Here is a 17,890-nt window from a genome sequence, read left to right on the forward strand (position 1 = left end):
CATATCGCCTCATGGCCAACATTTGATGTTAAGTGATGAGGTTCATCTTCATGTCAACTTCTTCCATATTATATTGATGCTCAATGCAAATGCCTATAAGAAGTTCTAAATGTGAATGATTTCAAAAATCACATTTGCAAAATTGTGAAATGATATTTGTAAAGTTGTTACTGTAAACTGAATGCGAGAAATGGCTTATTCAAATACAAAGTTTATGTGAATTTGTGAAACGAAACTTTTATGAATTGGTTTAAACAGTGTTAAAATTTAAAGCGTGTCCTGTGTTTCTGGGGTCGTTAAATTTGCTGCAACATACTACTCAAAATAAGTGAGGGAGCACCTGATTCTTTCATATGGCATGACAGATTACCTATAATAAACTAAATGAATCACTTGTTTTTAGTAGTATGTATCATAATCTAAGGACCCCTACATTTTTAATATTAGGGTAATGACAAGGATCCTTGGTGTTACATGCTTAATCTTAAACAATGGTTAACTCCTAAATCTTTCATTATAAGTCTTCCTATAAAAGCATACTGATAATTAACCATGCTTAATGTACTGTCCCAGACAAACACTCTGTATGAACTCGGTATGCGAGACAAAATCAATTACAGTACCAAATAACAGACAGTAAAAACATACTTGCCAGTATTGACACATTAGTTATAGAATTAATGCAAGCATTTCTGTGTTGATAAATATTTATCACATGTAGTTCAACACAGTATAGGTCATAACAGAGACCATATAATAATAATCTATTATATGCTCTGGTCATAACAAACTGATTATTTGTTTATCATCTTGAAGGGAATGAGTGAATGAATGAATATTGCTTTACAGCACATTAAAATATATTCAATCAATATTATTGTTATTTAAAAAAAACACCATTCACCTCATTAGTCAACTCTTAGAGAAAACTGGGTTAAGCTAATTTGCAGTCTCAGCAGATTTGATTCACGTCGTTGAAACAGCACTTTCCTTTTCAGTTAAGGTTCATGATGTATGTAAATTTAAAAGTCCCTAATAACATAGAGACAATGTCTTCGGTTTACAGTGCAAAAACTTTATGTCGGAGGTCTAGACTGGATATGAACAGCAGACCATACTGCATAGTCGCTCTTTAAAACAAGTATGAGGTACCGATGACCTATCCTCCCCAGAATCCCCATGGCATCAACCTCCACTGAGATGTCTCCCCCTCCCTTCAAAATGACCTGAATCACAAATGGCTGACAAACTAACCAAGCTGTATTCCAACCATCCATATGTCTTTGCAGATGTTGTAATTTACACAGGACACTGGATTTCCTTACAAACACTTACTTTTTTATGCAAATTCTGTGAGTGACGGGTGCTACCGGGAGGGCCGGACATGCTTACTCTTTTTGTGAACACCTGGTGTCATCACTGATTTTGAGTGATCCATTCATATAATTTTCACCACTATTTTGCCTTCTGTGCCTTGTGGAATTTGTTTCGTCGGATAATCGAGACTGATTATTCTCTGATGTTACATTTAATATTTACAGAGAATTAAATCCTAACAAAGCGGCAGATCACAAATCATTTATACAGGTTTCAGATGCAATACGCAATATGTTGCCCTTCATAGAGTTTACTGTGGCAGAGTTTAGGTTTTTTAGATGTCTGCATTTGATCAGTAAACAGAGATCTGTAAAGACTGTAATCTATGTTAGCTGAAATGTCTACATTGGGTTATAACACACAGTATACTACGTTCATAACGAACTGACGGATATAACATACTGATTTTGTCCTTGGCATTTGCTGTCTATATTCTGTATATGTGCTTATAATGAACTAAAATTAGTGGTCCCTTTGAGTTCGTCATAACCGTAGTTTACTGTACTATAAAGTTGTTGAAATTGTTCATGCCTGTATGCAAGCAGTACAAAATTAAATGAATAATGGTAATGTAGTGTGTAGTTTAGCTCAATCTATAGCAGCCAAGATTAATGACTGTAGCTAGTTGAACAATGCCACCAAGTAATGGGGTAATTATCTACTTAGGAACTACTCATGTACGGCCCACTACTTTGTGATTAGTGGTGCAACTATACAATCAGATTTCGAAATCATTTAACAATGTCCTTATTCACATTTTCCTCAAACTAATACATGCGGATCTGACATTTAAAACGGCTTGATGCATAGGGTGCTGTTTATTAATCATGTACAAATCATTTCCAAAGTGTCATATTTGATTTGCTGTTGATAGATTCTAATTAATCTGCATGCCCTTGACATTTACTGGCTGTCTCACACAACAATGATGCTGTCCTTGTTAGAAGCTGAACGGGCCTAATAGGAGTGTTTCGTATGTCTTTATTATCCATAGGGTTAAAAAACCATACAATAATTAGTCACACATGCTGCAGACATGTATCTGCATTAAAGTTTTCACACACCCAACGCACTGTTGACATGTCACATATCTTATGTTTAGCTCATCTGACTGAAAGTCAGGTAAGCTTATGTCATGGACTATTTGACTGTTGTCCATCGTCAGTTGTACGGCGAAACATCTTCTCCTCAGAAACCATTTGACCAATGAAGCTGAAACTTCACACACCTGTTCTTGTTCCTACCGATAGTGACATCCCAATTTGTTCCAGAGGTTCAAATCCATGGCAGCCATATTGAAAAACGCTGTGGTCATTACTCAGCCTTTTTTGTTAAAAATTCATTGAAATTCATGACATGTGTAGTTAGTAGTGGGGGCTCGACAGGTATTGGATTTTTCACGATATTTCAAATGTTGATCTTTATTTGACCTTTGTTCAATGACCATGAATTCAAATTTTCTCAAAATGTATTTCTTTGCACTGTAAATATAAGTTTCTCAGAAGCCACTTGACCAATGAAACTGAATCTAATCTGCCACAGCAGTCATATTGAAAAATCCTATTTGCGACCATTATTGGCAATATTTGTACTAAAGGCAATGTAAGTACTTCTTTAGTTAATTGTGGGAATTACCACATGTTTTTTTGTGTAATTTTTTATCTTTAAATGACAATGCTTTTATCCTCTCAAAATGTATATTTGGCTCTGTAAACTAGCTATTTTGCAGACTGAAGGAGGAGCTGCACTTGTGGCATTTATTAGTCCTCAATATGTTTGCAGAAAGTATTTGAATATCAATGCTGATGGAATCTTATGATAAATGTCTATCTTTGTTGACTGTGTAAAATTACTAACTACATGTCCAGGTGAGCTACAGTGTCGTTGCACTCAATATGTTAAATGTGAGTCAGGAGTCACCTTATGTTTACACTAACTGTTCAAGGCAACTGTATACTTAACTGTCTATGTATGTTATCACATGAAGCATGACTTGTTTGGTAGGACTATGCATATGGTGTGTTTCATCAAGTACCAGTGAAAAAAAGACAAGGGGCTACAAAGCAGTTGTGTTAGTCTGAATGTGCTCAGGCTGTTTGTTGGTAGTGAGGTGGCAGGGGATGAAAATTTAATAATTTACTTATCATGGCCTAAAAAACCTTTATGGGGCAAACATGTCATAATAAGTTCACAGACCAATATGCACCATTGGCATATTCAAAACATTGGCAGTAACAGAACAACTTGAGTTCGTTTGTTTGTTTGTTGTTTAACGCCGCACTCAGCAATATTCCAGCTATATGACGGCGGTCTGTAAATAATCAAGTCTGGACCAGACAATCCAGTGATTGACAGCATGAGCATCGATCCACGCATTTGGGATCGATGACATGTATCAACCAAGTCAGCGAGCCTGACCACCCGATCCCTTTAGTCGACTTTTACAGCAAGTATGGGTTGAGGGCTTCCAAGCTACATTATGAATCCTGGCATACATTGGACCGTTTCCCTTGAATGCCAAATTTAAGCAACATCATGTTTTGCTTTTCACCCAATTCTTTTTACTGGTATTTTACCAGTGAAGATCCGGGGTACAATAGGTCTTCAGCAACCCATGCTTGCCGTAAAAGGCTACTATAGCTGGAATATTGCTTAGTGCGGCGTTAAACAAAAAAAAAATTAAAAGATATCAACTTAAACTGGTTAGAGCCTGTAGTATAAAGAACAACAACATGACTTCCTTATCAACACGTTCACGTTTAGATTTTTCTATTCTAGGTGGACATGCCAGTGTTTTTCTACATCGATCCTGAGTATGCTGAAGATGCCAAATTGGAGACGATAGACACCATCACATTATCCTACACCTTCTTCGAGGCCAAGGAGGGACTGCAGCTTCCCCTGCCAGGCTATGCCACATCATAGGGTGGGTGCTGTCCCTCATTTCAAAGGTAGTCATCAAGTGCTACTGAAAAGCTTCCAGACCTTAACTTTCACATGACACAATTTGTTTCCCTTCTTAACTGAACACCCTAACTATTTAGCTATACCAATGTTTTTTACCTATTGTGTAAGGCAGGGCCCATGTATCAGATGATCACGAAGCAAGTATTTAGCACACCACTGTGCACCATGCCCCTACTCTACTGAACAGATTGCACTACATAATATCATGCCCTGATTGATTGGCTACATCTAGTTTTGTGTACAGTTAACTTTAATTCATGTAGTAAAAGGGCACAGATATACCCTATTGCCAAATGAACATAACTAGAGCCTTGTCCTTCTGTGATTATGCCTGGTGACAAACATTACAAGTTTTATTCTTCACTTGAGAAACTAATGGTCTCTATAAACCCATAAAGAATCTTTGGACATATATATCTAAAGTGTGAACTTGTGTCCCATCTTGGCTGACAAAACTGTTTATCACATTTTTAAACACAAGTCTAAACATCAATACAAATCTTGTTAACAATAACATAATCTCGTCAACAAGAACACAAGTCTATTATCAATATTAACACAAGTCTATTCAACATGACACAAATCAAATCAATTCAACATAATATCTGGATAATGTTTCTTTTCATTGTCAAGTATTGATCTTTCAACTTTTATCAACGATGTCCTCATACAAATTATCAAAAATGTAGTAGATGTATTTTGTTATTTCAAAAGTAAAAAATACATCTTCCCTTGCTTCATCATGGTCCTTTCTTTTTCATTTCAGATGAAGTTTTACATGACATGAATGAGGGTGTCAGAGACTCTTCAACTCTTAAGTAAGGTCCCAGGTTATTTCCAGCCAACCATCAGTAATCTTAATTTGACAAACTGCCATGTAACATGTACACACAAATGTTTCCTGGGATAAATCACCATTTGGCAATAATCATGATAATAAGTATAAACATTCATGTTAATGTCAGATAGGACAATCTGAGATACATGAAGATCAGTCACAGTTCTATAGAACACAGATTGTTGAAGTAGAGATGACCAGAGGATGTGTTAGATGATGCCAGTTTTTTGGAAGGTATCTTTTTGTACATACTGGATATAAGACAAATAAACTGCATGTTTGTTTATTGTGATGTGAGAGTAAGGTCAATATTGGGAGAAATAAAAGTACTGTATAGCTGCAGATCTTGTTTCAACTTTTTTTGTAAAACCGTGACAACTTACTTGAGTATACAGACACACTCTCAGTGACATGGTGAGAGAATCAAGGACGTCCTGCACATGGAAATAGTGTAATCTGTTATCTACCGTATTTGACGTATAAAGCATATTTGGCACAAAAAGTGCCATAAGAATATAGAAATAATAAACCTAAAGCTTGAAGCATTTACCTGAAAGTCTCATCTAAATAAGGTGGCTTGAGTATGTTTTTTGCATATTTTAGGCTTTTATGCATTCAATACAATATGCATCAAGAGACAATCAGGTAACAGAATACAAGCATATTCATCCAAGGAGATGCAAACATACAATCAAAATCCCGTTCAATGTGGTGAACAGGGTTATTTTAATGCCATTGTCTTGTTTTGATACGTTACTCATTACAAAATACAGTTTCATGTAAAATACATGTCAAACTAGCCATGACCCAACAGCGTGGGTCGCTGTCAACCACTGGTTCGCCTTTATTAACAGATACAATTATTCACAGCCTGCCTACATAGAGATGGAATGGGCAGTATTGTAACATTCACACTATATGATAGTAGTATAGCTTCATTTCCAATTGGTCAGGAAATATGGCGAAATTCCTCTTAACAGCATAAAAGCTTACTTTTCAGCTGGCTAAAACCTGTCAATATTTCAACACTAATCAGGTATTAAAGTGAAAGCCATCTATAGTTCTTGCCCACACATAACACAGAGACACTTCCATTCTGTTCAATCCTTTGCCCTCATTTTCTGTCCCTCATGTACTATCATTGTAATGTTACCTCCTGGAATGATCTCTTCACATACCACATCATCCAACCTCCATGGACCTAGGGTAGGATATTTTTAATCCCCATATATGCCCACCTGGTACATCCACCATTCTCCGTCTTTTGGTTTGGTATGATTCCCAACTCCACATACAAGGGCTGGTCGGCTTGGGGTCAGAAAACTGCGGCATGGTATCAGTGGGCTAACACTATATATCAGCATCGGTCCGGACCAGTACAAGCAGCCACACACGCACGTGCATGCACGTTGCGATCTAAGTGCAATTATCTTGGACGAAATGTTGAACCCCATTTCACCTCACCTCACTCATACAAAATTACTGACCTTATTTCTTCCATTACAGGAACTTACCAATGTCATAATCCCCCACCACCTCTCAATAACCATATCAAATTCAATAATTCTCACATTAAACTGTACTACCTCCACTTAGCCCTGATCCCCGACCCCCCATCACACCCCTCCCATTCCTACTACCCACCCATGTTATCTCTCCTGGGTCACCCCCAACATACCTCCTGCCCATCATGTCTGATACAGGAACTGAAACAGTCCACTTAACTCCTGGTGTTTATAGAGTGCTGGAGATAACCAGCAGTTAGCACCAGTCTAACTAGGCCAAGAAGTTCACACTGCAGGAAACACTTCATCACATGTACATTGTTCAATGTTATCTTGTAGGCTTTGTTTTCAGTGCTGTTGGCATATCCAGTGACCAGCAGCATCTGTCCAGGCACTTCCTGGCATTTCCACAGAGCATTTAGAGAATCTGACTCCTGCTTGTAGATAAGAGGGTTTTGGATGATTTGTGTCTCAAGCAGATCTGGTTACAGTAAGTGGCACGGAAGTGTGTAGCAGCATACCAGAGACCAGCAGGTCCTTTACACCGTCACACCACATTGGTCAGGTAGAGGTATAGTTAAGGAGGGGCTTTGTGACAAGTCCAGGTCGAGAGTGAAAATGGGAGCAAAGCAGATAACTCTCCCAAAACATACAAGATCATATATCTCTTTTTTTTATAAAAACCTGCCGTGAATGACCTTGACATTCAATATTCTGACCTCTGGTGACCTTGAGTAAGTTCAAATTTATTTTTTCTTTTCAAATAGGGACGCTTTCCTTCACATCACATACGTGTCAAACTAGGTCAAGGTGCTATCATGAAGTCTCAAGTTATGGTGATCACATGTATTTAGATGGTATCAATGACAACCCTGAGTGAAAGACCTTACCTGTTACCTTGCCAGTGGACACTTAGAACATCTACAAGGTATATTCAAAGGAATCTATAAATTGTCAGTACTGATGGAAAATACTTTGTATACTCTCAAAGAAAAATTCTATTTTCCAAATATAATTCATGCTTTACTAGGTGATATTAAAAGTACCTTAAATATCAGGTAAATCTATGTCAAGGCAGTCAATTTCGAAACTTTTCCTTGCCTGTTTCAGAATTAATGACTTTGACCATTAATACCTGTTTCTGTAGTTATATGAAAGAAAGGTTCCTCAGTGTCAATAAGCATGAAGCCTCTAAAACAAATTGTATTTGAAGAACATGACACACAAAATATAGTGTGGAGTTCAGATTGTGAAAAACAAAAAAAACATCCAGCAGCACCTGCTCCACAGTTGTACATGTTAACTAAAATATTGATATCAGGACCTGAGTTATCCAAACATGTAGAAGACATTAAATAACATTACATTGCTCAGGACAAGCGGGCATGTGAAATGGCCATACAGGAGCTGGTGGACAAGCCAGAACATGGCCCAGCCACCTCCTGAGAACCAACAGAGCACTAATTACTGTGCGGGTCACTGACTGGGAAATGACCGAGCTACCCTGTTCCGTGACTATCATTGTGTTTATGGTGTTAAATCTAATCAGTCTTTACCAGGATGTCAATAATTCATTAAGAATGTGGACTGATTAATTTTGCAGTGTCAGCGTTTTCATGAAGTTGTGGACTTGACAGATTCATTACACTTGACCATACTGTCTGATGCATGAAGAAGAGTTAAACTACGCATTAAACCCAGGTTTCAGAACAAAAATACCTTTGGTCAAGAGGATAAAGGCAAATGTAATGCATTCTGATGAGAGTGTAATATGGCTGCCATGTCAATACCCCAGATCTCACCCCCAGAGTAATGACCATTTGTCTTTATGACCGGACAGAACATGCACACATTAACTGTATCAGATATCTTGCATGGTTAAATGTGGCTATGTCTCCACAATAAGACTAGAGATAGCTGATCAGACTCATGGAACACTTTATTCCTCATCAGATTCCAAATTAATCTCTCAGTGGAGATTTACTGAATTAGAGTGAGTGAGTGAGTTGTGGTTAATGCCGCTTTTAACATTATTCCAGTTATATCACAGTGTCTCAGCTTAATGTTGGAGGAAAGCCCATGTGATGCAGGTTGTGCAGGTCTCAGACGTTTACCACTTCGGTGAAACCCAGTGCACGGGAATGGTGCTGACATACCAAGAAACATAATCGGGGTGAACCCGGATTGGATTCGAATCCACAAGGGACGCAACTCTGCACAGTGAATCACGGCGTCTTAGACGACTGGGCCACCCGTGCCCCTACCGATTTAAAAAGATATACAGCATCTCAAGTGCACTCAGTGCATGGAGCATACATAGACATTGACAATACATTATGTCTTGTTCCACAAAATAATCAGAGCAACAACTGCCCTAACTCTTAGACCTTCCACAGCAATAATGTTACGATAGTTTTGTGGGACAGGCTATGGTGGTCTGCTGAAATACTGAAATTACAGCCTGAAGGATTAATACCACTGACACAATTAATACACAGACATTAAAATCAGTGATATAAACTCTGTGATTTAGAATACCATTCTTTCAAAGTAATTATGTTATTTGACTTTTTGTCTCTCCAGTAGTATTATTGACTCAGGGTTTTCAATGGAGGCTTCTATTGTCTTGTTCTGCGACCTGACATCTCTCTAACGTCCATCATTAACATGATCCCCTGGTGTGCACGGTCAGGGCAGCTAATTGGTCACTGGTTAACGAGATATTTGAGACCCTCGGTCAGGCAACTCAGGCTGCACGGCACCCTGGGGATATCTGTTCTGTTTGTTTTACGGAATTGCACGAGTTGTGCCGAATGAACTGTAACATAACAGCATCAGTGGGCCCCGTTGACTGGGCTACTGTCTAAAGCTAAACACATAAAGCAGCTGCGCATTCTCACAGAGAACCAGAGAAATGGGACCCAGCTACAAACGAATTCGTTACCACGTAACCATACGCGTTTTTCGAGAAATACAACGCATACTCAAGGTAGAGACAATCCGTGTTCTCCATATATGGGAGAGCAGAGCATTCACACCAAAGATTTTGTTGTTGTCATTGCTGAATATTTAATATCATAATAGTCCCGACAATATGTTTATATGCAGTCGACAAATATGTTTTTTTTCTTGTATATGATGACCTATTATCGCTGCGGTGAAAACAAAAGTGCTTGTCGGGTTTTGAAATCTTCTATTCAGGAAATATTAGTTATGGTAATATGTCGACCAAACTGAAATATAATTAAACAAAAAGTCTGAAGTCTCGTAGGTAACAGAATTGTCACACATTTCTCCTACGTTTTCAAGTTCAAATGCTGATTAGAACACGAGGTATCTGAGACGTTTCAAGACGGGATGAAAATTGCACCATGTACTTAGAGACATTCTGTTAATTTCTGCAGGCGTTTTTCAGTTGCTATGTCTCTCACGTATTACTCGGTAAACCTTCATTGACCTGTAAAGACAGAGAAACGTGCGTGTTTAAACGATGAACCAACATCATTGAAAGGTATTCAAGAGTTTTCAAAATTGTTACTTTGACGTGGCTGGAAGGATCGATTCTGTCTTTTGTGTTTACCAAGTGGCTTTGGGTATATACTCACTGTATGACACTGGTTTCTCACATTGACGACATTCGCCCGACATTCATTCAGATGAACAAATGGGCATCTTTTTCAGAGAATTGTCACCTTTGCTACGTAATTTCTTTGTGAGAAGTTTCCCCACGTCTGTGTTGAAAAATTGAAAAGCATCGCCGGCTTAGAAAAACGAATCAAGATTTTGAATAATTTGGATTGAACTGTTAGCTATTGTAATTACTTTTGACAAGTATTTCATTGAATCCACATCTGAACTGATTGGGATGTTTGTAAATCAGATGTTGTTTTTCTAACGTAATCCACTTGAGTAAGTGCTCCTTTTGAAGTTGTATTTGTTTTTACAAGGCCTCCATCTTGAGTTTGGTGAACTGTGTCTATAGAGTCTGCAAATGTTATGGGACGGCCTCCTCTGCTTGTATTCCAGCTGCATTTTGTTCGTATATAACATTTAATTGTAGACCCACCTTATTACACAATGTTGGCGTTTGAGAGGTTCCGTTGCCAACATGTTATGCTAATCTCATCAATATCGATGATTGCTCTACACACGTAATGAAATTTAACACATGTTTTCTTTTGTTTAGTAAGGAAAATATCAAACTTTCGTCCAGATTTTACCATCCACTCGTCTTCCGGCAACACATTATGCTCTCAGAGGTTGAAAAGTAAACGGAACTTGTACCGTTACCCTACGTAAACGGATTCGCTGTGTATGCCTCGCTGTCACCTCTCCGGTAGTTTGCAGGGTGGGAGATGTTCACCCATGCAAGTGTACTTTGCCCTCTAAAAAGCAGGCAATTCCTTCATTATAAACGTTACATTTTCCCCAATTTGAAGCTGGGCAGATTAGCTATATTTCAGACCCGTGAAGATCCGGGGTGGAATAGATCTTCAGCAACCAGTGCTTGTCGTAAGATGCGACTATGCTTGTCGTATGAGTCCACTTACGGGATTGGGTGGTCAGGCTCGCTAACTTGGTTGATGCATGTCAAATGCGTGGATCGATGCTCATGATGTCAATCACTGGATTGTCTGGTCCAGATCGACTCTGGTCCGCCGTCATATAGCTGGAATATTGCTCAGTGCGGCGTTGAACAACAAACAAAACAAAAACTATATTTCATTGAGGGCATGTTAATAATATTCTCACCAGCTTTTTGTCAAAATGATTCAAATTCCATAGTCGCCACCATTGGGTTGTCAACATATACGCATCCCCATTTGTTTCGCCACAGTGGTAAACATCTATACCACCTGCATCATTTTGGTGTTCCTCCTAAACAAATATGTCACGTCCTGATATTACAAAATAATTACTCTTTCCAAGTTTTAATTAAAAGACATTTTGTGTCTACAGGGACATGCGTGGGTTTGGCAATGGAATGTTGCCCAACAAGCAGGTCATGTCAAGCAAAGAGTGAGTCAGGTGTAACCATCGTCCCATGCATTACAAATCTTTTTGGAGTCCGTATTTTGGGACAAGTACTTGCAAGGTTTTAGGATGTCACGACGTTTAACAAGCAACATTTTCTGTTATGTCAGACTGTGTCAGTCGAGACGGCCGTCGGGTTTAGTCGTCAAACAGAGGTGTGGAGGTACGTCCAAATCCGTCCCTCCACGCAGAACCTCCTTCAAAATGAGTTTGCGTAAGTAGTTTTTCTTAAACACTCTCAAAATAGTTAATCCATAAACATATCGACTGGTGCTTATCCCTTGCACACGCAGACAAGTCGACGGTGCACATTTGCATCAAGATTAAACCTGCCATTTGGTTTGAGAACTGCGCATGCGCAGACGTACTGGGGTCGTAGGCTTGTTTGTCTTACCCAATGCTAGAATTTGCGTCAAGGAAACCGGAAGTGGATATTTCAATAATACCTCAAGGGCTAATGTGGATAACCTATAGATTTCTTCTAGTACTAAAACAGTGTACAGCGGAACAAGTAAGACAAAATGAGAGATGGTGAGATCATGTTCAAACACTTAATCTGCACTTCCGGTTTGCTGTCTTAGGAGTATGCTTTTCTGCTACTTTTTCAAAACATGGGATTATATGCTTTCGTATGTATTCCTATCTACCTATAAGGTCTAGTTGACTTAACTAAACATCAGCATCAGAACAGAGCAGAACAGAACAGAACAGAACTTTATTACGCCCAAGGCTACAAAAAGTAGCATGTTGAGGTTTAACAGGAGATGTGACGTATCACAATAACATTTGTATCCTTCGTAATTACTCCAGAGGTAGTAGTGAGTGAATGTTATTTTACGCCACAATCAGACAATCCCGCTACATCAGCTGCAGATCAGAGGATATGTTTTCAGCAACCCATGCTTGCCGAATTAAAGAGGCAGGCGACTATGCTTGTCGTAAGAGGCGACTAACGGGATCGGTTGGTCAGGCTCGCTGACTTGGTTGATGCATGTCAACGTATCCCAGTTGCGTGGATCGTTGCTTGTGATATCAATCACTGGATCGTCTGGTCCAGACTCGATTATTTCCAGACCACCGTCATATAGCTGGAATAGTGCTAAGTGCGACGTTAAACAACAAACAAACAAACATCAGCTGCGTGTGAATAATCCCGGTTTGGATCAGGCAAACCAGTGACTGAAAGCAAAGCCACCCGCCCGCACGATAAGATGATACGCATAGGTTACTGGGGAGTAACTCTGGTTACCCTGGTATTCCCACGAGGCTCCGAAGGTTATAACCTGCAGGACATTTTCATGAAGCAAAGCTACCCTCCAAGTCCCTAAGGGGCGGTCGGGGAGCCTAGTGGTTAAAGCGTTCGCTGGTCACGCCGAAGACCCGGGTTCGATTCCCGACATGGGTACAATGTGTGAAGCCCATTTCTGGTGTCCCCAGCCGTGATATTGCTGGAATATTGCTAAAAGCGGCGTAAAACCATACTCACTCACTCACTCACTCCAAGACCCCAAACGTGTCCATCGCGTATACACGTCTTTGTCACAACACACATAGAACAATGTTTCAAATTTATAAGACAAAAAACAGACAGGAAATCTTTGTCGGGCATTGGCGCGTCAGTTATCTATTTTGCGTCACCCACCCCCTCCCCCCTCCCAATATTTTAGAAATTTCCCTTGTCATGTGAAGCATGCTCTGTTATCCTTAAAATACAATGCTTAACAGCTGACATTGTATTATAGGGCCCAGTTGTGCCCAGTTGAGTTTGTTGGTATTCTTGGTGGAGAAATAAATAAAGAGTTCCCCATGCATCACTTTTGTTTTCAATAAAAAGAATATAAAAGTAATTCCAACTTTTGAGAAAATGTTCCCGAGAAATATATTAATATTTCTATGCAGCCTAAGTGTGTATTTGGATGAAGGGCATTCTGGGTGCTGTCAGAAAAAAATATTCTGCCTCCCTCCCTAGAATATTAAAGGGTTGGCTAGAGAGATCTTGCAGTCAATTTGAAGATGATTTGACGTGAATTACTCAGAGAATCAATATAAAATGAAGATGAAGTCTTTGAACAATATGAGACACTGAATGTCCCTGGAACGGTTTCTCCACAACTTACTCAGTTGCCTAGATCTCTAATATCGCACCGCCCGGGTAGTGTCGGGATGCATTTACGTCCTGTTGGTGGTAGCCTGGCGGTGGAGGTGTTCGCACGTCTCACCAAATACCAGATTTCGATTCCCATATTTATACATGGGTTAACGTAAAATATAAGAATCGCGCTATACTTTAGGAATGGTTCATATACGCTCCTAGGGCGACAGAGTGAGTGAGTGAGTGGAGTTTGACGCCACAAACATCAATAACGGAGTATGTACAGCACTGGTTATTTGTGTTACAGGGTTTGCATACAAATCATTGATTCACAGCATTTGCCCCAAGTTATGCTGCCATGGTGTGTTGTCACTTTACAACAGTCAGAGCATGTACTACGTGGTATAATAATAATAATAATAATAATAATAATAATAATAATAATAATCCGCTTATAAACCGCATTTTGAAGACTCGAAACTACCTACGCCAGAACACACGACATTATTTCCTCGATCAACGGATCAGCGTGTATTCTTAGTTCCCCGGGGAGTATATATTTTTTTTATGTTGTCACTGCTTGTGCTCGTTTTGAATGGTTGCCTAATACGGCAAACATGGGACACGGAAACTTATTCTACACGCCTGAATAGGATGCAATGTGTGTACGTATATTTTCCAAAACACGCCACCTCCATGCCGCTGTGTCAGTAATTGAGAGACATTTAAATATTATTTTGAAACAGCAGTTGATACTGTCACAGAAACACCCCTTGTTAATATGAGGCGTCTTCTGGTTGCTATATCTAAACCCTGCATGTTGAGTATCAACTGATAAACGCCCGATATTAAACAAGGAACACTTCCAGCGTCCGTATGACGTCCGATTCTAACATTGTGACTAATCGGGAGCAACATCTGGTCCCTAGAGGAATGGGGCGATAGGGTAGCCCGATATTAAACCAGGAACACTTCCAGCGTCCGTATGACGTCCGATTCTAACATTTTGACTAATCGGGAGCAACATCTGATCTCTTGAGGAATGGGGCGATGGGGTAGCCTAGTGTTTCACCCGAAGTCCCGGGTTCGATTCCCCACATGGGAACAATGGAAGAAGCCCACCCCTGGCGTCCCCCGCCGTGATGTTGCTAGAATATTGCTAAAGAGGCGTAAAACTCACTCGCTCTTCAGTAATGTGCCGCTTGGGATAGGGTCGGTGTCAAAGATGGCAAACAAGTTATTGGTTTCAAAATATCGTTTTCTTTGTGATTCATTGTCACACTGAATTCAGATTTGAGAAATGTTCATATTAGCTAGAGTTTAGTCTAATCGTGATTTGCCTAGTTGATATATATGTCCTACAGGATAACATCGGGATTCCATGTCAACATTTTCCCGTTACAGCTATCTTTTTTCGTGACCTATACGTAGTTTTGTCACCACTCATCCTTTCTGTAAACTACCTTCCAGTTGCCCCAAAAGGAACACGAGTGGTCAGATTCATTCCTTAACTCGATGAATCATGAAGAAGTCAGCTGATTTGCTGCAGTTTTCTTTCACGTACATGCCGTCGTGACGTACATTGCTCTGAAATCGTAAAATCTATTAACCCCTTTGCTAACAGGTAATCAAGTATCAGACACAAAAGAGAATTTAGAATGTCGGGTTCTGCAGGTAGAGCAGGACATGGTCACCTTTTTTCGCGAACACCTGGTGTCCTCACTGATTTTCAGTGATCAATTCATTAAAATTTCATCACTGTTTTGCCTATACCGCCCAATCAAATGTCTTTTCGGAAGAAGGGGCGGTGGGCAGTCTAGTGAGATGAGGTAAAATTGGGTTTAACGTCGCGTCCAAGATTATTGCACTTATATAGCGACGTGCATACACGTGTGTGTGTGTGTGTGTGTGTGTGTGTGTGTGTGTGTGTGTGTGGCTTCTTGTACTGGTCCGGACTGATGCCGATTTATAGTGCTAGCACGCTTAGATACCATGCCGCAGTCTAACATGAATGCCCCACTCAGACACAGTTTTAGCCCCTTAATGCCGAGCGCCAGACAGGGTAACAACAAGTACCATCTTTTAACGTCTTTTGGTATAACGCGACCGGGGATCAAACCCTGGACCTTCCGCTCTACCACTGGACCACGGATGCGGTCTCTGGGTAGTGTAGTGGTTAAAGCGTTCACTCGTCACGCCAAAGACCCGGGTTCGATTCCCCCAATGTGTACAATGTGTGAAGCCCATTGCTGGTGTCCCCCGCTGTCACATTGCTGGAATATTACGAAAAGCGGCGTAAAACTATACTGACTCACTCATTCACAGTTTCGGCAGAAAATAAAGACTGATTTTTCTCTGGCGTTGATGTTTTATATTTAGCACATTTAGTCTTTGACATTGTGAATAATGGATGAGACAGGTTGAACAGGGGATCGAGCTCAATAATTACAGGGCTGTAACGCAATTGTTGGGATTCCAATGCATAGGGTTTCCAGTGCACAAATTCCCAGTATACCCGAGTAATATTAACGGGTACAACGTGAGACCTCCATGGTTAATGGAGTGTCATTGTAACCGGACAGTGTTGGACGACGCTATCGTTGATCGTGATAGCATGGTCTTTTTTTAACAACCACTGGTCTGTTTTGGTTCAGATACGATTGTTTACCGATCGTAGCGATGAAAAATTGTGACTAATTCACTCACTTGTTGAATGAACGTTTCACACTTTTCATGATGTATGAAATAATATAAGCCAGCAATGAATGTAGGCAGAGGAGTGTGCACTGTAAGCTTTGGAATGTATTATTAGGATGTTCGATTCCGTTTCAGCAGCTTTCGTACATATATAGTTCCCTTATAGCGAAAATTGCGATCTATATACCATGTACCATATCTATCAATGTCAATATTGCAATAATGAAAACAGTGATGGTGAATATTATTACGATGACGAAACACGATTTGTAACTGTTGTAACTGCCAAATCAATATTCACACAATAACATATATGACTGAACAGACTTGAATTAAGTGTCGCAACTAATCAGGACTAATGGGAAAATAAATCATAGCAATTAGGGTTATTTGAACAGAATTAGTCTGGCATATATCCAATAGAGCCCATGCAAGTCTACAATAGTGGCCAAGTCAAAATGAAGCGTATCTCTGGGCTTCTTATTATTAGATTATATTAAGATAATTTAGCAACTGCTTCTTGGGTAAAATTAGGTTCATTTCAGCGACTAGATGCGAGTCTATTACAGTATATAAATCAACGTGTGCATGCATGTTCCAATAATCACGTATATTATTAGCCACGCGTTCTATTATGGTGACATTATTGCATGGCCATTAAAGAGAATTGTTCACATAATTAGCAGGCAATTTTGCGGCCGACATTCCAAGCCATGATGATTAGTGTTATGATTTTAACGACACCGCGGAAGTGGTTCAAGTGTCAAGGCTATCGTTTCTACCACGCACGCTCAATGGCAACTTCCGGATCAAGGTTCTTGGCCTGACACAGTGCCTCACAATGTGGCTCCACAGATAGTACTTTTGTTACATATTGGTTTTCAGTATGGTGTTATTTATGTCCTAATAGTTGAAACATTCGGAATTCCCTCAGCTTACTGTGTAAGAACAAGGGAGATATTCAAAGATAACACTAGTGTTGGTTTCATTTCTCTCCCAAACGACGCATAGCCCTGTCAATCTTTGTGTTACTTGTGTTACTCACTATCACACTACCCCCCCCCCCCCCCCCCCCCCCCCCCCCAAAAAAAAAGAAGAAGATAATACCAAATGAACGGTTCCTTATATTGTTTATATGTAGGCAGTACGTGTTCCTGTATATAATCCCTGGTTTGTCTGGGGCAGAATAGGCCCCAGTACTCCACATATATACATGTTAAAAAACCCGTGAAGATCCGGGATTGAATGGGTAGACTTGTGTAGATCGATGCTCTGGATGTCAATCACTGAATTGTTTGGTACATACATGCTGCTTTTTCACAGACCATTGTCCTACAGGGGAGTGCGGCGTTTAACAACAAACAAGCTTGTCGAAAGAGT

General features: G+C 39.8%; 1 protein-coding gene across 4 annotated transcripts in view; it reads left to right on the forward strand.

Moving 5' to 3' along the window:
- The window catches only part of LOC124132759 (cytochrome c oxidase assembly protein COX11, mitochondrial-like), a 135,699-nt gene extending 130,175 nt beyond the window's left edge, over positions 1-5,524 (forward strand). Inside the window, exons 6-7 of one of the 4 annotated variants that reach the window (XM_046496864.2) lie at positions 4,156-4,328; positions 5,111-5,524. In XM_046496864.2, the coding sequence (XP_046352820.2) occupies positions 4,156-4,302 (147 nt within the window). In that variant the 3' untranslated portion in view covers positions 4,303-4,328; positions 5,111-5,524. The remainder of the gene's footprint in view (positions 1-4,155; positions 4,329-5,110) is intronic. The other 3 variants (XM_046496865.2, XM_046496863.2, XM_046496866.2) reach the window with 3 other exon arrangements.
- Positions 5,525-17,890: the final 12,366 nt, after the last annotated feature.

Source organism: Haliotis rufescens, unplaced genomic scaffold (genome assembly GCF_023055435.1).
Source record: "Haliotis rufescens isolate VD_foot unplaced genomic scaffold, xgHalRufe1.0.p SCAF_11, whole genome shotgun sequence".
Lineage (NCBI taxonomy): Eukaryota > Metazoa > Mollusca > Gastropoda > Lepetellida > Haliotidae > Haliotis > Haliotis rufescens.